The 23607-nt window shown below is 32.6% G+C and overlaps 3 protein-coding genes across 4 annotated transcripts; 2 read left to right on the forward strand and 1 right to left on the reverse strand.

The window, feature by feature from the left end:
• The first annotated feature begins 405 nt into the window (after positions 1-405).
• Positions 406-1862, forward strand: LOC124529596. 2 transcript variants are annotated; one of them, XM_047103393.1, is made up of 4 exons: positions 406-635; positions 904-965; positions 1035-1676; positions 1826-1862. In XM_047103393.1, the coding sequence occupies exons 1-4, from the start codon at positions 620-622 to the stop codon at positions 1850-1852; spliced, it is 747 nt and encodes a 248-aa protein (XP_046959349.1). In that variant the 5' UTR covers positions 406-619; the 3' UTR covers positions 1853-1862. The 2 variants fall into 2 exon arrangements, with proteins under 2 accessions (XP_046959349.1, XP_046959341.1); XM_047103385.1 differs by lacking the exon at positions 1826-1862 and having other exon boundaries at positions 1035-1748.
• A 5536-nt stretch (positions 1863-7398) lies between these two features.
• LOC124529589 (proteasomal ATPase-associated factor 1) lies at positions 7399-15906 on the reverse strand. The gene is made up of 7 exons (XM_047103372.1): positions 15888-15906; positions 10145-10306; positions 9737-10053; positions 9388-9604; positions 9082-9214; positions 8163-8327; positions 7399-7852 (listed from the first exon to the last, which is right to left on the reverse strand). Exons 2-7 carry the CDS (start codon positions 10198-10200, stop codon positions 7559-7561), a joined length of 1182 nt encoding a protein of 393 aa, XP_046959328.1. The 5' UTR covers positions 10201-10306; positions 15888-15906; the 3' UTR covers positions 7399-7558.
• Positions 15907-16288: 382 nt separating this feature from the next.
• LOC124544283 (sorting nexin-17) lies at positions 16289-23248 on the forward strand. The gene is made up of 8 exons (XM_047122762.1): positions 16289-16493; positions 16660-16849; positions 16941-17295; positions 17383-17545; positions 19383-19604; positions 20853-21005; positions 21587-21733; positions 22249-23248. The coding sequence occupies exons 1-8, from the start codon at positions 16434-16436 to the stop codon at positions 22387-22389; spliced, it is 1431 nt and encodes a 476-aa protein (XP_046978718.1). The 5' UTR covers positions 16289-16433; the 3' UTR covers positions 22390-23248.
• The last annotated feature ends 359 nt before the right edge of the window (positions 23249-23607 follow it).

A 23607-nucleotide genomic window follows, 5' to 3' on the forward strand; every position in this document is an offset into this window, starting at 1 on the left:
TTTGGTATATCGATTTGGGAGGTTTCCCTCATCTCGAGACACTGGCTGATAATAAGTTATAGTTTTTCCATTTTGGAAATTCTCAGCAGCAGCCCAGAGTCTGTTATTTAAAAACTTGTATTCCCGTGCCCCAGCAAACACGTAAAATCTATAAAAAAAACGAACTATTTCTGCATTCGTGTTGGATTTGCCGTTCAATCGGAGTATGAGACTAAAATAATAAAAAGTGCATTCGTGTTTGTGCAAACACTTGCACACTGTAATATTTCCTGCGTAGTTAGGCTAGTCTCCCTTGTGATCTGCTAAATCGGTCAGGACGTCAACATATCGATTAATCCCGCATTTATTATCGCAACTTAATACCTTGAATAAAAAAAAATTTTTGTTAAATTGGTGCTTCAAGCGGTTAGATCAATTGACAAAAGGATACGAAACCAGACTTTGATACAATATATTTTTATAAATTTTCGCGGTGGTCTGAAATTAACACTATATCAATAATGTATGTATCAAGAATTATGTTAAAATTATCTTCATATGTTAAAATCTGAATTATATTTTTGTGAAGGTAACGATTTGGATTACAAGTGTACTTGAAGAATCGGCACAAAAAATATTAATGGAAGAATTTCAAGGTATAGTCATATTATAGTAGGTTAGATACATATATACGTTATAAACAAGAGGTAGTCATCGCTGAGCAAAATGATGTTAGTAACTAATCGTCGAAAATAATGGGAGTTATGCACATAATAATTCAATATGAAAAAGCTCAATAGAACTTATCTCAATTAGATCCTGCAATCTTCCGTTTACTAAACTTATCTGTGCTCGATTTTTTTACTAAAACAAACAAAATCAATTAAGTCCGTTGCATCAAAAAAAATATATGTATCATTCTAGAACTCAAAGAAGTTGAAGGGCCAGTGTGGGATTTGATTGACGAATTAATCGATAATGTTGTGGTAAGTTTTAATATAACCATTTTTTTGTTATTTTTAAACAATATTCCTAATAAAAAGTAACAATTATAGATTGTGTGTGAACCTGTTGCTAATATTAGCTCAAGTATAAGTCAGCTATCATTACTATCTGTTTCAAAGTCAGTCACGAATGAAAAACAAAGTCTTATAACAGAGACACTAATTAGAAGCGACAACAATAGTATTGGTGCCAATTCTGTCGATAAAAAACATGAGAGGGAATCAATAATAGATTACATATTAGACAAAATAGCGTACAATGATGAGGCACTGGGTAGAACTGAAGAAGACAGCGTGAATAACAATGAAAAAGATGCAACATTGGATACTTCTTATGATATGAATGAAAACAATTATGAGAATATAACAGATTATAATGTTCCCTTAGAAGAAATTAATGTATTGCATCATAGTTTTAAAAGAAATGATGACGATATTGTTCATAAATCAGACATAAATGAAATTGACTCACAAATGAATAATACAAATGACGTTGACAATGCGAGCAAAAACTTAGTTGTTAGCGATATAACTGAGCAACTAAATATTAACGCGACTTCAGATGAAGACTCGATAAAAATAATAAAAACTAGTACAGAAGTAGAAAATAACGTAAACTATGCAGACAATTATGTATCGAAAAATGGAAGCCAAGAAGAAATGCAGACCACTCCCGATGATAGCATTAAAAAAGTAAAATTTTCTAATTTAAATATCGGTAATAACTTAAAGTGATACATAAATATTAGCCTTATTATTTTTACAATTTAGAAACATAAAATTCAATATATTTAAAAGATTTTTATTAAGCAAACTATAATTTAATATCAATTAATTTTTAGGTGTCAACAACAGAAAAACAGGCATAAACGACGAAAGGTAAACATAATTATAAAAAAATATAACATTTAAAGATTTTAAAAATCAAACATTATAATAAAAATGATTTTCAGTCGTAGCATTTATGTTCATGAGGATCGTCAAGATATGCCAATAAACCTCTCCGAGGATGGAAGTATAAAACCTGAATTACATTTAGCCCCTCCTAACGACAATTTACTTAGTAAGTGTATAAAAAATAATGTATGACATAATTATAATGCTTAATTTCAAATAAATATTACATTCATAGGCGACGCCGATGAATCATGGCCTGAAAATTTACAATTTCCTGTATTAAAAGCTACTATTAGCGTCAATAAGTCTATCATGTCGCTCGGAAACATTTTAGAAAACGAAGAAAAAGAATTAGCAAATGATGAACAAGATAATATTTCCAATGTAGACAAAAATACATCACTTACTTATACAATACAAGCTGACACGATGAACGATGAAATGGAACAAGAAAAAGGAAATATATTAATTTCTGAAAGTGAAAAGTATCCTCGGGAAAATGATACAAATACAAAAAACTCAACATCATATGTTGATCTAATACAAAAAGAAATAACGAAAAGTGATACATTTGAAAAGGAGAATATTGCTGTAAACTTGATAATAGAGCGTTTGCCAGTAATTGAAATAAGTCCGAATGAAAAATGTAACTATAACATACTAACTCATGAAGAAGCAATACAGACGGAACAAAAAGTTATCAACAATATTTTTGATCGTAAGTCATCATAACACAATTGAGTACATTCCACGAAGGAACCTCCCAAAGGAAATTGCCCATGTTCGCTCATTGGTTAATACACGAGACGTTCAGTCGCCATATTATTTCTTAGAATTATCTTGTAAGGCGGATTCGATTGACCGACTCGAATGACCGACCAATTTTATTCTCTAGCAGTTTCACTTGTGGAATAGACGATACTTTATATTTAATATATTTTTTACGACATAAAATATGGTATTTTTCAAGATATTTATTGTTTATTTGTAGATCACAAATCACTTACACATTACATGTTTTAAAACCAATATAAATTTATATTTACAGAAATCGCCTCAACAGTAGACATTTTAACGAGCTACAAAAACTTAAAAGAATCTAAAGAGATATGCAGTTGTGGTACTTTCGATAAAGGTATTTCATTTATAAAGTACTAGCGATCCACTCCGGCTTCGAAGAAAAGCGAAGCGAGACGTTGTGGCCATCCATAACAATCTGATTATTGTCGTAATGTTGCCGTCAGCGGCCAGACTAGAGTCTGGCCAAATTGTGATCATGGTTGGCAAGGGATTATCTCATGATTATATGAGACCGATTCCTAGTAGTCATCCATTTAAAAGACATATGATATATTTTTCAGAATAAGTGTATTTTGTAGTGCAACACATTATTATATTGTTGTTCATATCATAAAAGTTAATACCATACGTCTTTATAAGAAACTCTATAGTATATTAAAAGTTCTTCCTGAAGGGTACAACATAAAAAAATCTGAAATTCGAAAATGGTGCCAAGGGTTAGAAAACGTTATGCAAAATTTGGAGTTATGGATAGGATGGGTGGAAATTACTTGTGATTACATTATATCGTTCAAGCAAAAAGGTAAATCGATATTATGAATATTATTTAAATAACTTTTTAACAAAAGCTGAATAAAACCTTCTTAAAAGTATTTCTTTTGAATTTTGAACTGGACGTAAAAAAAGGTTTAAATTTAAGTTATTTTATTGAGTATTTAGATGATCACTGAATTCACTCTTTCTGCCATAATTGATAAAGCATTCGAAAGAAAACAACACTGTTTAATTACGCTCCAATCATCAATCAATCACAACACTTATTAATATCGACATTTAATCATTATTATAATAAAAACCTAAATACAATGATATTCTAGTAAACAGATATGTCATTAACGCGCAAAAAGTGAAGACTAGTAAACGTCCTAATTGGGACGTTTGCCTTTAGTCGTTTTCATCATAATTATGCCAGAAATACGTTATAATACATCATATCCCTTTTACTTATTGTTTTTATCAAGCTATCCTTTTTATTTCTAACGAAATGTAAAATAAACGGTCCCCGGCGCGACACACTTTTTTCTGTTGTTTAGTATGGGTATAACATATCTGTTTATTAGAATATCATTGCCTAAATCAATATAATCATCTTTAAAGTTGTAGCTGATAAACGTAAAGAAGATAATAAATGTATGTGGACTAAGCTGGTAATTAACATTAATTTGGACTCTAAAACTTGGAGAAAAATAAGCAAAAGACTGAGAAGAGGGATTAATAATTATAAAAGTTTTTATGGAAAACCTAAGGTAAGTTGCGTTATTAACAACTCTTGTAAAAAGCTATTCTGAATATTCTTTGATTTTTTAGTTTAATTTTTTTTTTCTCAACTATATTAGTGCGTCAAAATATTAAATAAGTTAAGCTAGTGATGGGTGAGCGAATTTAACGGTGTTCAATGGTTTTAAGGATTGGAAATAAACGGGATTAAAAAAACACGATTTTTTACAAAATTCTTACCTATTAATCATGATTGTTTTGATTTCGTTTTATTGTTTGATTATATTTTGTGGAACGGGCTCTCAAAGTATTGCTATTGTATTATTGATACAGGAATTTCTTTGTCTTACTCATGAATGCCAAGCAAAAGAGAAATCTCTAAAGTAACAATTATTGTATTACGTCGATTCCAACAGTGATTCGTTCACTTTCGTTTACTATAACATGCCTCACCAAAGATGGAATTTGGGTGCATTTCACAGAAATAGACACCAAAACTGGCTGTTCAACATTTTATTGCGCAAATTGACTATGATAGTTCAATTTTGCTAACATTTAAGCAATTAAGCTTTCAACTTTGAAGTGAGATTTTCGCAGAAGAAAGAGTAAAAGGGGTGACACTACTAGAATGGTAGATGTCACAGCAAAACATATTTAGTGAAGAGTAAAAAAAAATTCCAGTGGTAAAGGAATTGTTTGGGGTGCTAGCTTTGTTAGCTACTGTGGAAAGACTGTTTCTGTCTTTGGAATTGTTCATAGCAAATTGAGAAACTAACTGAGAATGTAAAAGGCTGCAATCCTTTTTTTTATTCAAATATTTTAAATTAAATTTCTTTCTCAGATTTAAGCACCCCAAGTTAATTATAAATAATAAATCTGTTTTTTTTTAATGTTGATTTTCTGTGGTTTTTATGAAATAAAATCTGTTATTTATTTAATCATATTAGATAAAATTTCTGAAATTAGTAAAAAAAAAAGATAAGCATAGATAGCTCTTATAGGGAAGGTTTACATGCTGGTAAGTAACTACAATGCATTATTTTTTATACAACAAATTTTTTTATAAGATTTAAAACTCTAAAAATAATATCAACCAAAACTAAAGTGTTCTAAATTGTACTATTTTATATTTATAAATATTAAAATAAAAATTATGAAATCTACCTAAATTGGTGTTTATCATTACACATTGCCTTCCTCGGACCAAAGGTGGACCAACAGCAATTATGAATGATTCTATTATATTTTCGACGATCATTATTTATCCAGACAAACTCTCTGAATAACATGCTTCAAATAGGCAAACCTAAATTTACACCACCAACTATTTGTGTTTTTTAACAAGTCTAGTCCACCCAGGATGTCTTTAATTGAGCCTATATAAGCGCCAATGTATTGGGTGTGCAATGATATTATGGCAATCTTCAATACACTTATTGATTTCACTAGAACATCTCCAATTTATCCCTTAAATGCAACCTAGATTATTTCTTTTACAGTTATTGCCATATATCCCCTATGTTGATCTTTCAATGTTAGTCAAAAATGTATTTTTTTTTGTTGAATTCAGACTTATAGAATCCTAGATGATGTGTTTGTATCTTGAGGAACCTGTAACACAAAAAGGTATTTAACATTTTATTCAACTTAGCAGCAATGCCCATCTCAAATCATATAAATCAAAACTAGGAAAAATCTATATGTCAATAAACTCTGAGGACATACCTGATAGACTCAGTGGTACCACTAATAGTTGTTCCCACTAAAACTGCCACTGTTGATAAGTACATAACTAGCATTTATCCAGGTCTCATCCTCATAAAACTTGATGATTTTGCTTCCTGTTCGAAGTATTTTTTGGACTATAATATAATTTCTGGTTTCACTAATAGGAGACTTTTTCTACCTGTTGTGGTGTATTTAAACCCCAATGATTTTAAAATACGATGTAGAGTCGTTCGACTGAAAACCGGTAGATCAACATCCTCATTAATTTTTGACAGAATTTTATCTAAAGTCGGATTTTCGTTATTGGAATAGTAAAAATGGACTTTTCTTCTTAGGGCACTTTTTGTAAACGCATCTATTTTCTGGTCTGCTGACAGTCTTGGTCGCTTTTTCTTCGGTGATAAGGGTTCCGCGTTTATACTTAATTCGCTGACAATACTTAGCACTGACTTCCAGTGTATTCCCATAGATTGGCCAACATTTCGCGCTACTTCATTGTTAGCAGTTTCTAAGGAACAAGACTTTCTTAAAGCGTTATATGTATTATAAATTAAGGTCTTTTCTGTTGACGAAAAAGGGCGTCTTTTACGTTTTCTTACTTCCAAGAGTTCCATGTTCACATTTCCTCTATCAGAAATTTTAAATATTTTTTCCTTTACTAACGCCCCACTCTACAACTTGCAAAAGCTCTATAAGTTGAAGTCTGAACTGAAGTATGAAGTTATGAACTAGTGTTGCATATCAATAATCCACTATCGACAGAAAAATCGATTGTCCATCGACAGTATCGCCACGCTTCAATGCTATCGATAGCTGTTCGTGATTAATACTATTGACAACAAAAATAATATCGACTATTTTTAGTATTTATTATAGGCCAGTAGTTTTTTGTATTGTTTTTTTTTTTTTTTAAATAAGTTCTGCAACATTGTATTAGCTCATTAACCCGCCTATTCAGAATTTAATGTAGTTATGGACATGGTGCTCACGTATAGAAAATATTCCTTACCTAATACTGCCCCGGATGTATTAGTTTTTTCAAAACTAAGTTATGTCATCTTCAATCTACCTTCAACTGATATAATAAATTTGGCAAAAAAAAAATAACAGAAAAAAAAGACCCGCTGAGTTTCTTTCGCCGGTTCTTCTCAGGTCAGGGTGTTCCTTTTTCCGAACCGGTGGTAGTGTTTATTTGACAATCAATAAGTAAGTGTAATGCTTCTATATTGAATAAAGGAATTTGAGTTTGAGATTTTTTTTTAATTTTTTTGTTTTATTAAGCCTGCAATCTCGACTGCACCGTTCAATCTCCATCGTGTCTTCTCCATCGCTCGTGACATTGGCAAATAATCTGTGCCCTCTTGGCAAAAACAAAAAAAAAAAGAAAAAAAGTATTTGATATATTTATGTTATAAAAATATAACAGAAGGATTTATGACTCACTTCTCACGCTAAACGATATAAAAAAGTAAAAATTCAAAACACAAATACATGGATTATTATAACTTTAAACTTTATTACACACTTTATCCATGTTCATAAGTCTTTTTTATTTAAAATATACAAAGTTAAACTGTAAGCTAGAAGGTTCTATACATTTTAATTGTTAATCTTAAATATATACCTTAATCTAGTATTCATGCTTTTTTGTGTCATTTAAAATGTACATTAATTTGGTTGAAATCATATTTCCTTATATAAGAGTCCCGACATCCAGCAAAGATCCATTTACCATTAAAAGCCAAATCCCTTATTCCATCACAGTCAGATCCAGTAAGTTGTACTCTAACTAAAGAGAATGTTTCTTGCAAGGATATAACAGTACAATTACCATCTTGTCTTCCAACAATGAATAATTGATTAGGTAATGCTGCAATACTGAGAATTGGGCTTGCTGATTCATGAATTTCACTTATAACTGATCCTTCAAGATTGAGCAATGTTATCTGCAAATTTAAAACAGTCAAAATATATGTGCTATTACAATCAAGGGAATAAGTTTATTTGACTAGGTAACCACTTTTAAGATATTTTTCTATCAAATAAAGCAACTATGTCTGTCTATTTTTTGCTCTTAGACAACCCAATCAATGAACAGATTTTGATGAAATTTGATAAGTGAGCTTAAACTCAAGTAAGAGCATGGGCTTATACTTATATATACTTTTTTATTATATAAAATACTGATTCATAAATACATAAAGGCAATTACAATTACATAAACTTTGTTCATAAAATTTTGCTAATATAAAATACCTTTCCATCACTGCATCCAACTATAATAGTTTGATCGACAATAGCACAGGCATTACAGGCATGGCCAAGCTGTTTTCTAAATAGTTCTTCTCTTTTCGCTACATGAGCACATATTACAAGGCCATTTTCACAACCCACTACTAAAACTTTGTCACCAGTAGCCACCTGTAAGATTTTAAGAAGTTAAACCATTGAGCAGAAAAATTATGTTTCTTTGGATGAAAATTTAAGTTAAAGTTTTTTTCTCTTTTGTGTGAAGAATCCTTTTTTTAAGTTAAGATGACAAATTATTAATTTCAAAGTACAATGTACATACTTAACTGTATTACCTTTATTTTAATGGATGAATGACTGAATTATTATTATTGTTAATTTAAATTGTATCAAATTTGTCTTAAATTTTCGCGATGATTACACATTTAAATAAAACTATTTATAACGGATGAATCGCGTATATTAATTATTTTTAAACATCCCGACGTTTCGAGCCTGCCCGTTAGCTTCAGTCTGCCCGTGACCACGAACATTGCAAAGTGCTCGAAACGTCGGGATGTTTAAAAATAATTAATATACGCGATTCATCCGTTATAAATAGTTTTATTTAAATGTATCAAATTTATTATTGGACAAATTATTATGTTAAGTCAATTCCAATGGCAGTAGGTGTAATGATTAATAAACATATTTGATGTTGACTTTGCTAATTAGTCAAAATTCAAGTAAATAATTATTGGAACTTTGCAAGTATAAAATAAGTAATAATATAAATGTAATAGCAATATATTATAAGAAAAGAATTATCAAGAACTCTTTTAATACATATTATGATAAGAGCTACTAATAGCTTAATAAGGATAAATTATTTTAACTCTTTCTGACATTGGAATATAAAATACTAGTAAAAGATTTTAGGATTTACTTCTCTATCATTTTTAACCGAAACATTGTCCGTGGTAACAGTAAGAGCACAACAATTTATTGGCCCTTCTGCTTGAATGATATTATCGAGACACTTGGATTCACCAACATCCCATAACTTGGCTAAACCATCCCTGAAAAGAATTAATGTTACAAACATGACACATTTATTTATTAAATGTTCAGGAAACACTAACAAAGTTAAAAAAATGATTGCAATAAATTAGAATAAATACTCATTCACACAAAAATCTACCATTCATTCATGTACACTACATATATTAGTATTGTATGTTACAGAGCTTACTTGCTAACAGAGATGACATTTCTCCCTTTATCAACTATGCATATATCTGCTATTGACATTGTATGTCCTTTTAATGTGACTGGGTTTATTCCAGACTCAGCAGACCAAATCCTGCAACTACCATCAGCTCCTGCAGATATCACAACTACGCCAGAAGGGAAGAACTTGCATTTGTAAACAGGGCCTCCATGACCTTTGAGATCTAAGAGTTTCTCATCTAAAAAAAAAATAAAAAATTAAACTGATCACTTTTTCTCAACAGATAAAAATGTTTTTTAACTGATATATTTCTTAAATATATTTGTGTATTCAAAGTAACTTTTTATTTTAGTTGTACTTTAAATCTTACTTGTCCTGCTGTCCCAAACAATAAGATTATCCCCTTCACATGAAGATACTGCTAAAGCGTTTTCAGCTGTTGAAACCGAAAGTACTGCTTTTTGGTGAACATTATGTGCTTTTGTTGGTGCAACAAACGCAACCTTCAGATCGGACTCATTATGTTTAATAACAAGACTTAAATTAGACAGTGAAACAAATTGATAGTTATCGGATAGATTGACTTTTATTTTTCCATCATTTTTATTTATTGTTGTCCTTATTTTGTCATGAGTACTAGTTAAATTTAAATATTTTGAAGAAATCCAAGCCTCTTCATTTGGCAATCTGCAAACAATGAGACATACAAAATTGATATGAGTATTTAATAAGTGAATTATAAAATGTTTCCAGAAAATGATAACTCAATAGAACTTACCTCAGAACATCATTCCAATCACACTGTATGCTAATAACCGGTAATAACTTACTCATATTTGTATTTTAGTACTTGAATGATTGTGTGTATGTGATCTTTTATAAATAAGACTGCTTTGAAATTTAAAAAATTGAGTTATAATTTGAATGATTTTACAATTATTTTTTTTTTTTTTTTTTTTTTTTTTTTGTGGCTTTTATTTGTGCCAAAGAGGCACAGATTATTTCGCCAATGTCACGTGCGATGGAGAAGACACGATGGAGATTGATCGGTTCGGTCGAGATTACATGCTCAAATTAATTTTGAAGGCATAATAGCACTAGACGAATTGGAGACCCTTAACCTAAAACAACACAACAATAATAATTACATAAAAAGTAAATAAAATAAGGCAACTAATATTAAAATGCATAACAACAATCACAAAATAATTTACAACTTAATCTTATTACGTTCAATATATTTACATAGAAATTTACAAAATGGACTAAACACAAACATTAACAAACATTCAACGTTAATAGGGCGAGGGACTTTAGGAGGGAGAACGTCATATATAGGATGAATGAGATTGGGGCAGGAGAACAATATATGGGATAAGGAACCTTCGTCTAGACCACATTCACACAAAGAGTGATCTCTAACTTTAATTTTACGCAGATGTATGGGAGTACATGCATGACCAAGGCGAATACGAGAGATAGTTGTGGTGACCCAACGATTAGCTTGCCTGTGAAGAGAAAACCAAGGTCGCCTTGGAATGTCTGGTTGGAGAGAAGCATAAAATTTACCCTTCGATTTTGATGATGCTTTCCAAAGAGAGTTCCAGGATTTATCAAGGTGAGTTTTCGCTAGAGCACACAAGTCCTGAGTAGAATTATTAAAATGCTTAGTTAGACCAGATGATATAGCAGATCTAGCGAACGAGTCTGCAGTGTCATTGCCTGTTATACCAGAGTGGCTTGGAATCCAGACTAGTAATATTTCCAACCCTTTTTGATGGCAGGCAAGCAAAGCTTCCCTGATCTTAAGAATGATAAAAAATCTTCGCCTGCTACGAAACGGATTTTCCCTAATTGCGAGCAGGCAGCTCAAAGAGTCTGTCAGAATTACAGTCTGTCTTAAGTCATGTGAATGGGCAAATAGGATTGCTTCCAGAATAGCAATCGCTTCACCAGAAAAAATTGATGTTTCAGGAGGGGATTTAAATTGGAGGATAATTTTGAATTTAGGTATCCAACAGGCTGAACCGACACAGCTATCAGGGGATATTTTAGAGGAATCAGTAAATATCTGGAGGTGGTTTGACCAGTTTTGATGAAAAATTCTTTGAAACTTAACATTTGTATCAGGGGCTCCTTTGATTAGACCAAGGTCTGTGACAATTGGAGGATTATAGACAAGAGCTCTAAATGGAGTGGAAAAAAGAGGATTAAGATTGAATCTTAATATAGGATGAGGGAGTTTTGTAAATTTTAAAAAACTGTCTAATAGCAAGGATTTACTATTAGGGCGATCGCATAGTTGGGACAGTATGTTTAAACGGGACCAGAGAGGGTGAGAGGACAGCTGTAATGATTTTACCACAAAGCGGTCGCATAAAAATTGTCTTCTCAGTTGAAGTGGAGGATCAACACATTCAACTTGCAGGGCGTTAGTAGGAGAAGACTTCATAGCTCCTATAATTATTCTAAGGCATTTATGTTGGATTTTATTGAGTTTATCGGATGCAGATTTATTAAATGGGTCTAAAACAAATAGTCCATAGTCCAAATGACTACGAACTATTGCATTGTACAGTAGTTTGAGAGAATAGGGGTGAGCTCCCCACCAGACACCTGAGACTGCTCTGAGGACGTTAATGCCTTTTTCACACTTTTTGATAATATGCTCAGAGTGACAAATTCCGTTCAGCTTGTTATCGAGTATGATGCCTAAGAATTTCGCCTTATTGACAAAGTTGATACGCTGATCCCCACAAAACAGATCAAAGACGGGGATTAACCTTTTTCGTGTAAAAGCAACTGCCTGAGTCTTATCTACTGATAAAGATAAGCCATGGTCAGAGAGCCATAGGTCAAGATAATGCAAAGCAGAGTTTAATTGCAATGTTAAGTTTTGGACTGAAGGAGATCTAAGATATAATACAATGTCATCAGCATATTGAAGAATGTTACAAAAGTTATTAACAGACAGCTCGAGATCGTGAGTATAAATGCTATAAAGCAGAGGGCTGAGGACTGAGCCTTGCGGGAGACCTTTCCAGACTAATCGGGGGGGCAGAATACAATTTTGGTATTTAACAGAAATTGATCTGCAAAAAAGCAGATTACATATGAAATGAGTCATCCTCGGAGGGATACTCAGCTGTTGCAGTTTTTGCCTGAGTACCGGAAGAAGAACATTATCATATGCAGAAGTAATATCTAGAAAAACACCCACAAGGTACTCTCCGTTAGAAAAGGCTATTCGAATGTCTGTCGTAAGAATGCTGAGACTATCAAGAGTGCTCAAACCCTTTCGAAAGCCAAATTGAGAGGGCGAGAGAATATTCCTGCTTTCCATTATCCATTCCAAGCGGTTTTTCAGGAGATGTTCAGTTACTTTTACTAATGTAGATGATAAAGCAATGGGTCTATAAGAACTTGGGTCCAAAGGGCATTTTCCTGGTTTGAGGATGGGGATAATAATTTGGGACTTCCAAGATTCCGGGACGATTCCTGCTGAGAAAAAAGCATTAATTAAATTCAAATAGACGCATTTAGCTTTATCACTAAGGTTAATTATGAAAGAGTAGGGCACGCCATCTTCCCCTGGCGACGAGTCCTTAAGTCCCTTTAGGGCTGTATGGAGTTCTGCGAGAGTAAAGGGGCTATCCATATCTTCTAATGCGGATGTTGGTTGCAACATTAAAAAGCTATCCTTGTCTGGGACAAAGGGGGGTGCAAGCTTAGCAGCAAAATCATTAAGCCATATGGAGGGATTATTGGCATTTGGATTTTCTGAGTTGAGGGAACGACGAAATTTCTTAAGATTTGTCCAAACTGTTTGAGGTGGAGACCGGGGACTGAGGGATTCACAGAAGTTGGTCCAACCCTGCTTTTTCTTTTTTGAAAACAGTCTTTTAATTTTGGCATCAATACGCTGATATTTGATGAAATTTTGTGGAGTCATAGAGACTGTGTATGACTCTTCGGCTTCAGATCTCTGTTGGACCATGACCTTACATTCCTCATCCCACCAAGGAGGGGAAAGCAAAGTCTTTTTATTTGTATTTTTTATAGAAAAATGGGCATCAGCAGAGGACTTGATCGCATTAAGAAAAAGTTCGTAGCAGGCAACGACATTCTCATCATTCACAAAATCAGGGAGAAAGTCCAACATGGCATCAACCGAGTTAGCGAATGCTAACCAATTAGCGTTGTTGAGTCTATATTTTAAGAGTGGGCATGATTTGATGAGTGTGAAGGATCTGTTATTAAGTGAAAGAAGGATAGGGAAATGGTCACTTCCAAATGATGATGGGAGGATATTCCAAGAGATTTGTGAGGATAGGGAGGGAGATGATAGGGTTAGATCAACAGCGGAACGAGGATTCTGATTTGGGTAAACTCTACGAGTCGGCGAGCCATCGTTAAGAATGCATAAATTTACATCCTCAGCAATGTCCACCAACAAGGGAGCAAATCCATCACAGTAATAGGAGCCCCATAATGTATGGTGGGAGTTAAAATCTCCCATAACAAGAATGGGGCATGGAAGGGCAGAGAAAATGGAGAGTAATTCAGGAGCAAGAGAAGGATTAGGATGAGGAATGTAAAGTGATAAAAAAGAAATATTGAAGGCCTTTATAGCCACGGCATTGATATGCTGGCTAAAAGGAGGAAGAGGAATTTGGGAAAAGGGGACAGAGTGCCTGATCAGGATGGCACAACCTGCATACCCGTCATTTCTGTCATCCCTAAAACAGGAAAAACCCGGAATCCGAAAACGGGAACCGGGGATCAACCATGTCTCAGAGAGGGCAACAATGACAGGTTTATGAGAATTAATAAGAGAGAGGAGGTCAGGTTTCTTATGACGGACACTCTTACAGTTCCATTGAAGGAATCTGATTGGGGCCATTTTTAAATATATTAAAGAGTTGAGTTAAATCATTGGCAACGTTGGACGGTAGAGGAATTTCATTACATGTACTTAGGATGCTTAGGAGAGTTTTAATTAGTAATTCTAGTAAGTTGGGATTGTTATTAGGAGGGGAGGGGTTACCAACATTCAGAGCACAACCATTTGGAGACGAGGAGGGGCAATTACCAACTATAGCTTGGTGGGCATGTTTATCATAACCCTTTCCTAGAGGAACTCTAGGGGGAGGAGAACGGAAGACGGTCTGTTTATATGATCTATTAGGAGGAGGGGTGGATTTAGACTGAAGGCTAGAGGGACAACTAGGGCTTGGCGGAGTGTACACAGGAGAGGAGAACATTTCTTTTGCAATCTCAGCGTAGGATCTGCGGACGTTTGGGAAGCGAGAGGCTGCCTCCATGTAAGAGATGTTATCCTGCGACATAACAATTTTTATTGATTGCTGCCGTGAGTACTCTGGACAATCTTTATCAGTGGCAAAGTGTTTACCAGAACAGTGAAGGCATGTAGAGTTTTCCTTATTAACCTCACACAAGTCACCTGTATGAGATTTTGAGCATTTAAAACATCTGGGTGTGGATCTACACTGTGTCTTGATGTGGCCATAACGACAACAGTTCAAGCAAATGATGGTAGGAAGATTGTAGGTTTCAACCGGGAGAGAGGTATGATAGGAATAAATTTTATTAGGCAGGATTTGGCCCTTAAAAGTTATAACTACAGACTGAGTTGGGATCCAGGTCACAACTCCTTCATTGACATTTTTTCGATTCAATCGTCTCAGTTTCATAATTTCACCACAACCATGAGGAAGCTCGACAGACTCTAGAAGGTCCTCCATAGACCAATCAACTGGTACACCCTTCACAAGACCCATTCTGGTAACATTGTAAGTTGGTAATGTTGCTTTGTACTTACAAAGTTCCAAGATAGGGTTATTTAAAAAGTTATTCGCTGCTTGAGCTGAAGAAAATTGTACCTCTATTCTGTTCCGGCCAACATTTTTTACCCCATCATTAACAATGGAGCCAATTTTATGTTTATGCAAGAATTGACCGAATTTTATTGCACGAATTGAGTTTCCTGCAGCTGGGTCAGCAACTTCACGTGAGACATGAACTATGAATGGGCCCTTATCGTCATTAGCGTAACTTTTAGGGCCATCAGTAAAGGCGGGATTGACATATACAGTCTGGATGGAAGGATTTGCGGTAGTGGGATGGGTGACTGTCTTCTTAGAGGAGGAATCGGGTGAAACGGAGGATTTATCCCCAGAACGTTTCCGAGCGGAAGATTTCGAACCGTCAATAACAGTTTCCAAACCCCCGGGATCGGGAGGTTCAGGAGGAGGGTCGACATCCATTTTTAAACTACTTACTTTAACTTACTAACTAATATATGTTAACTATAAAAGAAAATTAACACTTACCGAAACCGAATAATGTTAGTAAAACCCAGAAACCATATAAATTAACTATTTGCACTAAAAAATTATTGAAAGAACAACACAAAATGATTTTAATAACACAGATATCTCACTAACACGTGTGTCAACCAAAGCTAACGCAAGCGAAAAAAAAAACGATTTTACAATTATGTTGACAAGTGTCATTGCAAGCTGGGATGCCAACATTAAAAATGTTATCATATATTGCTATACCCTATTTCAATTGAAGTAAGAATAAGTAAACAAGGTGCTTTATAAGTTTATACTACACCTTATTATAATATAAGATTTAGATAATGCATACGATTTTCTTATTGCTCTACTATAATATGCAATACAGACAAAATATCATATTCAACTTTAATAATTATATTATCCAGGTTGAGTTAACCTCTTATATAATTTTCATAACAATTTCGCCGACTTGATGATAAAAAGATGTGTTATATAAAAACTTTACGTTCTATGTAAGAGTGACTGAATTTGTTAAGAACTGTGAAATAATTAAAATAATATATTGACTTTGACACTTTGACTTTGACTTTGAAGTTTGATGTCTGATTTGTGACAGACTGAAGTGGGCGAATTTCTGTTTTGCTTTTGTCTTCGGAAGTTCGATAAAATAAGACTGTGAAGTTCAACAAATATTTCATGATTGAAGAGTTATGATATTTTTTACGACTGTATATCAAGAAAATGCATTTTTCTATTCCTGATTTGCAACAGTTTCGCGACGACAATGGGATCACTTATACGGTTAGTCTCATTATTTACAAATTGCAAACATATTTTTTTCGATTTAATTGTGTTATCTAATTAATTTTTAATTACCATTGTTTTTACTATTAAAGTAAAAATGAAAACTTTACAGTGTTTCCTTTAAATATATGCTACTGATTCATATTTTATTTTCTCGTTTTAGGGCTACAACATTTATATTGATGGATTTTTTCACTGTACCGCTCGGTACAAACAATTACTCAGCCTTCACGAGCAATTGCAGGCTCAATACCCGCATTTAAAGTTGTCTGGGTTTCCATCAAAGAAATTCTTCTTAACTAGTTCTCAGTTAGAGGAGAGAAGAATATTGTTAGAAAAATATATACAATTGGGTAATATACAATTAATATAAACTTGTTTGCAGTTATTTCTTAATAAATTAGGTGATAATGTGTCTTATTAAGTTTTAAAATTTTGTTGTAGTTGGACAAAATCCCATATTAGCAAATTCGGGAATCCTGATCACATTCCTATTTTCGGCTCAACAGGAAACTCACTCTGTTCGAGTTCATGTTGTAGACATAGAAATTTCTCTTATGAATGGCTATAGAATACCACTGTCAGTATCGTCTACGGATTCTTCTAGTACCGTTTTAGATATTGCTTGTAATTCTGTGAATTTATCAAAAGACTTGACAAAATATTTCTCTTTATATCTACTTAACTGGAGCTGTGCCAAAGATGGGCAACCATGTTTAAAGAAATTAGAAGACTATGAATCTCCATACATATCACAAAAATATGTTAGGCCTGAGGATAAAATTGTTTTAAGGAAAAGGTATGTGACAACCTACATTATTCTATATTATCTACAAATGTATATGTGTATTATGAAGGTTATTAAACTTAATATTTTCTGTTCCAGTTACTGGGATCCGTGTTATGATATGGACTTAATGATAGACAGGGTTTCATTGGACTTATTATACCTACAGCTTATTGAAGAAGTAGATTTGGGTTGGATAATTGCTGATCAGCAAACTAAAGAAATTCTATCATCCTATGAAGCTCAAAAACAAAAGAGAGAGGTGAGATATTTAATAGTATTTTATTTATTTTTTTATAAAATATGCATTATATGTAAGCAAAAAATGTACACAATTATTTGGCATTTTAAAATCAATCTGTGCTCTGTTGGTATGGCTGAAAGATATCCAGCTAATGATTAAATAAGAATACTGTTAATCTTGTGAATCCAAATAACCACTTATAACATTTCAAATAGAAGAAAAATTGATGATCTTCATCGGTAAATAGTACAAAACGTTTTATATTTTTCTCTGTATGACTTATTTACCAACACACTACTTATATTGATACCATTTAATGGAATTTGATATTGTTTTCATTAGCAAAAAGAGCAGCAATTTAAAAAGGTTTTAATCTGTTTACTTAATAACATCTCCCTAAGCACAATTCATAGTTACTTTGTAAATAAATTGTGTAATGCTCTCATCTCTATTAATACATACAATAAACTAATTTTGTTTACCACCAATGTTAGTTACATACAGATTACAAACATGACTGATGATGTTGATGATGAGTATTTGGTGCCTTTATTGAGTTAAAAATAAACATTAGCTACAAATTATATCATGTAAATACCAGAAATAGCTAATATATATTTTCATCTATAATATACTATAAAGCAGAAGTTTTGTTTTTTGTGATTTATGAATTCTAAAACTATTGAAACAATTTAAGTAATTTTTTTACCAATAGATAGTTTTTTTTTATAATCAATAAAAATAAAGTCATAGTCACAAACTGAATTTCACATGTGTGAAGCTGCACGCATCACTAGTTTCATATATTTTAGTCATATGATAGCTAATCTGTATTGATATTTTATCATATTTACACCCTTTATTATTATCAATGATCTTAGTGTGTGATGACTCAACTGTGGATGAGTTAATTCTGTTGAGCATTAGTAAATAAGCCTTTTGTAATCCTTAAATATACACATATATATGATCAGACATTGAATTTCTTAGAAACAACTTACATCATTTATTACGTGAGTATATTAAAATTGATAAAAAAGACTGTAAGACTTTCGTAATAACTTATAGTTATTTCCGGAAATAATGTAATTGATTTTTCTACTAAATTAAACAGGAAACATTATTATTATGGATAATAGTTTTAATGTACATTATTTGTGGACTAATATTTGGTATAATCGGGAACACTGGCTCTCATCATAAAAGATCATTATGCGAAATGATATTGATATGCCGGTCAATTAATAAAACTAGTGCATGTACGTAGCATATGCGTTAATAAATAAGGTATGTCTATTAAAAATTATACAAAATTGATGATCAAATGAGAAACAAACATTCATTCACAATATTAGAACAGTATCAAAATTCGACTCGCCCACAAAGGGTTCCGTAGCTGCAATTGACGTAATTTAAAAGTTCTTGTAGTTCGTTGTAACTTTGATCGGTGTTCTAATAATTGTGTATTTTTTTATTACTCACGCGCTTATTACAGATTTATTATTAGAAAATAGTGGTTCAAGGTTTATGAAATTAAATTGCGGTTTACGATCTATTAAAGAAAAATACTTACTAGATCACGTCCAAAGCAATTTTCGGTAGAAGTTTGCATGTACATCATATATTATGTTTAGTTCATAATAGTTTCGGAAAAAAGTCGCTATGACATACAGATAGACAGACATGAGGAATCCATAAGGGTTCCGTTTTTTACCATTTGATTACGGAACCCTAAAAAGCTATATCATATTAAAACAAGGCTATTTCAATCAATATTTTAAATTAACATCGTCAAAGAATTTAATTTGTTTTTGTTTTTATTTCATTAATTGAATTGCCACAATTCAATTTTTAGTATATAGAACTTGCTCGTTCCTTGAGGCACTATGGCAGCATCCCAGCCGGGGAAGCTTTGACTGATGCCGTGAACATAGGTGAGGCGGATACGACTGTTATCCGTGCTCGAGTTTCCTTAGCATCCAAAGAATTAACCCTGACGAGTGTCACTCATCCGAGCCATGAGCAGAGATACAAGGTCACTAGAATGCGATGCTGGCGTATTACAACCTTACACAATGTAAGTATTTCACTTCTAAAGACTTCTGTGAGTAATACAATAGTTTTTAGTAAGTACAATAGCTAGCTATTGGCGGGCAAATTGATCATCTAATGGTAAATACAAATAAATAGTCGCTACCGTCAATTACGGTAGTAAAATAAAAAAAAAAACAAATATTCGGACCTCAACTGAGACATCGATTAAGGTCATTATTATTTACACTTAAGCATTAGCAATGCCTCAGGTGAGGTGCTTATTTTGCACAGGTAATACAATTTATGGTATTCATTATGGACTCTAATAAAAATGGCTATTCTCGTATCACAGGACAGTACGAAAAGCTTAGTAAATTTGAAATGAGGAAATTATTTTATTATATAAAAAATGTGTCAAATTTATTATTAATGATAAAATTAAAGAATTATTGGAATAATAAACCTAATTAAAAAAATTACCAGGCTCATATTGTTATAAGTTTTATCTATTTTAAAATGTACAAACGATTACCTGCAATATGTTACTGCCCTGACGTCATTCTCGGCAGATGTCAATCAAATACATATGATTTAGGTCATATGCTCACATGTTATGTAGGTGTCGATAAAATTGTAGAACTCGATACTGCCAGAGCTTCAGATATATTGTTAACATATTTTAATAATTCCTTTTTTAAAAACTATGTTATTTTTTATTTCACCTGCGTTTGAAATCTGGTTTTGTTATATTAGTGTTTCTTAAGTTTATGTACATGACATGTACAATCAACGGTTTATTTATTTAAATTTGTTTTTTTTTAAAGATAAGATAAAAAATTCAAGAATCGTTTTTATAATATAATATAGCAAAGGTAATACTTGTACGGAATATGTTTAAAGGTTTGTTTACCTCCGCTTCTTCAATTTGCATTGATTATAATGTGATGTATTCCATAACTAAACACAATTTTCCTTCTGAAACGTTTAGCGATTTTGGCATGACAAACATCCAAACGCCCTATATTTTATAAAAAAACCTACCTAACGCACTTGGATGTTTAATTGAAATCAGCAAAAGGATCATTAAAAAATCATAATTGCAATATTGAATTTTTCACCCAGTATTCAGAGCAACCTTGTGACTTTTAATAAATTGATTTTCCGGTGAGTCTTATAGACGCACTTTTAAGCGAAAAGATGTACACGAGTATAGTCGCTGAAAAAAAGATTTATCAATATATATACTCTATTAATAACTAAAAATATACTAACTGATTTATTTTAATTATAGGTCGAACGATCGCAAGCGAATGGCCACGATTCTCTTCTCGATGTACCGAGTAAAAACTTCGAGCTGTCATTTGAATATCTCATTAGCAAAGATAATTTAGTATGGGTCACACTTCGGACGGAACATGCAATATTCATAAGTGTTTGTTTACAGGTATGACGCACATGTGATGACTTGTTTATATTTTTAGAATAAGTATTTAAATAAGAGAGGGTCCAGTGGTGAGAACGCTTGCATCTTAAACGATGATTGCAGGATTAAATCCTGGGACCAGTACCACTGAATTGTTATGTGCTTAATTCGTGCTTATAATTAATCTCTTGCTATAAAGTGAAGGAAAAAATCGTGGGAAAATCTCCATGTGTCTAATATCAATGAAACTGTTATTTGTGTCCAACAACTCGCATTGGAGAAACGTGATGGGGTAGGTTTCATACTTTCTCCTCAAAAGGATGAGGGGACCTTAGCCCAGCAGTGGGACACATTTATTTAAATAACATACTATGTATTTAGGTTCACTTTATTAATGTAAAATTTGCGGTGTTCATTTTTTTATAAGTAATGACAAGTTTTGCGCTATTTCTGCCCAAAGGCATAATTTCTTAGAATATATCAGTTATCGTACTCACCCTGGTTCGCGGAATAAATATGTAACGCAGATTAAAACGCTCAAGGATGGACCAGGGTTTAAACCATTAAAGCTCTCACGGCTATAACGTCGTGTGTAATTTCAGTCGATCGTAGACGAGCTGATGCGCCAGAAGAGCGGTGAGGGTCCGACGTCACCGCGCTGCAAGCGTGCCAGCCTCGCGTACCTGCGGCGCGACGGCTCCACGCATCTCATCACGCCGTCCTCCTCCAGCGACACGCTCAGCTCCGTGGTAAGGCTACTCAGGGAATCTTGCACACAAAAAATCCTCTACGTCGAATATAAATGTTCCTAACTGTCTTGCAATACATGAAAGATAAATTTAGACGAATTGTTTTAGTCGAATTTTCCGTAGACGGAAAGATAAGATAAACGTAACAAACACTTGAAATAGTGAACTGGCTACTGCCTGGTTTTGCTGGCTTACCGTCAGGTTTTGGGTGAACCGAAATGGTCTAGGTAAATCTTAACTGAAGATTAAGGTTTAAAACCCTCATGAATGCCTCTGGAATTTCATGTGCGTAGAATATAATTCGTATTTATAATTTTCCTCTCTTTCTCTCCCATTCATTTGGGTCGGAAAAAGTTTACTTATTGTTGGGGTTGAACTGATTTTGCTAAAACATTATTATTTGTCTAGTTTTATCTTTTGTTTCAGTTTTTTTATTATTTTTGGTATTTTAATAAAAGAACCGTAATGATAGATGTATCTAAATTTATGAATACAATAATCTTCAAATTTTCCAGAATGGTGATTCATCGGGTAGTTCAAGAGAAATATTTTCTGTTCAGAAACTTACGGAAAAGTTTGCGTCTGTTGCCTTCAAAACGGGAAAGGATTGCGTGGAAAACAATGCCTTCGAAGCGATAGGCGACGAGGAACTTTAAATTTATTTCCAAAGAGTAAATCTCTATAAACTCCGTTGCCAATACTGTATAGAATATATGCATGCCCCAATTCTCTCGAATTTGTACAGATAATAAATAATAATCCTTGTAAAGATTTTCTAGTTAAAAATTAGAAATTATATTTAAGAAAAATTACGGCTATGATTATTGTTTACTTATAACATCGTCTATTTCAATTTAGGCCATAAACTTGCCATATGTCCATATAAAATGTTGATGAATTGATTTTATATCGTAATTGTATATTGCTTCAGTATTTAAATTTATATATTTAGAAAAGACTAGATTTTTTATATATACATTTCGTATATTTTTTATGTATCTAAAATTATGTATTTATGTCTCAAAATTGATTTTATTACAATTAAGTAACGAAAATGAATAGGCTAATAGCATTTAAATATTTTAATGATGATGGTTTGGTGTGTTTGAGAGAGCTCAATTAAACATGATTTTTTTAAATATACTTCTAAGGTCTAACAGTAGGAAAGCTAGACAACTAGTGTATCAAGATTACATTTTGTAACAGATTTCAGTAGTAAAATAGTACCTAATCGTAGATTTTATTTTAATTGAAATCTCTACGAACAATTTCATAACAATTGTTGTAATTATATACAACAATAATTCAAAGAGACTTATTTTATTTTTAGGAAAACAATACATATGTACTGAATATATAGAAAAATATTTTTTTTTAGATTTTCAATCAATTACTTTAACCCTTGGCTGTTGAAAATACGTAAAGCAAATACAGATGTTTAATAAAGAGTGTTCTTGCCTGCCACCTACTGCTACAATAGTGTTCAACTAGCAGGGCAAATTTATTCAAATTAATATTAAAAAAAAGGTATTCTTTTTAGAAAACAAGTAATAATATTGATATTGAGCGGTATATACTATAAATAAATTATTATTTTATAATTTTAATCATCATCATGACATAAATAATAAACAGGATCATGTATTTATTTTATATAATCTAACTAGTGAGAACTTCGAATAGAAAATATGAATTAACCTTATGTGATTTTGAACACTAATGTGCAGTAAGGGCAACTGGCCTAGCGTATGGCAAAACGTAATGAGCAGGAGTTTCTTGGTCGTTGGATAATAAAGTCTCAGCAGCTGAGGGCCATGCATGACGTAATTCAGTTATATTTCATTTAAATTTATGTTACTGAACATTATTAATTA

Source organism: Vanessa cardui, chromosome 1 (assembly GCF_905220365.1).
Source record: "Vanessa cardui chromosome 1, ilVanCard2.1, whole genome shotgun sequence".
NCBI classification, from domain to species: Eukaryota; Metazoa; Arthropoda; class Insecta; order Lepidoptera; family Nymphalidae; genus Vanessa; species Vanessa cardui.

Excerpts from the sequence above, each read along its gene's own strand:
- LOC124529596 (XM_047103385.1), top strand. Across the intron at positions 966-1,034 it reads AATTAATCGATAATGTTGTG|ATTGTGTGTGAACCTGTTGC; the intron begins GTAAGTTTTAAT and ends TAACAATTATAG.
- LOC124529589 (XM_047103372.1), bottom strand. The coding sequence starts at position 10,200 with ATGAGTAAGTTATTACCGGTTATTAGCATACAGTGTGATTGGAATGAT. Across the intron at positions 10,054-10,144 it reads GATTGGAATGATGTTCTGAG|ATTGCCAAATGAAGAGGCTT; the intron begins GTAAGTTCTATT and ends CATTGTTTGCAG. Across the intron at positions 7,853-8,162 it reads TTGGATGCAGTGATGGAAAG|ATAACATTGCTCAATCTTGA; the intron begins GTATTTTATATT and ends TTAAATTTGCAG.
- LOC124544283 (XM_047122762.1), top strand. The coding sequence starts at position 16,434 with ATGCATTTTTCTATTCCTGATTTGCAACAGTTTCGCGACGACAATGGG. Across the intron at positions 17,546-19,382 it reads CTCAAAAACAAAAGAGAGAG|TATATAGAACTTGCTCGTTC; the intron begins GTGAGATATTTA and ends TTCAATTTTTAG. Across the intron at positions 19,605-20,852 it reads GTATTACAACCTTACACAAT|GTCGAACGATCGCAAGCGAA; the intron begins GTAAGTATTTCA and ends TTTTAATTATAG.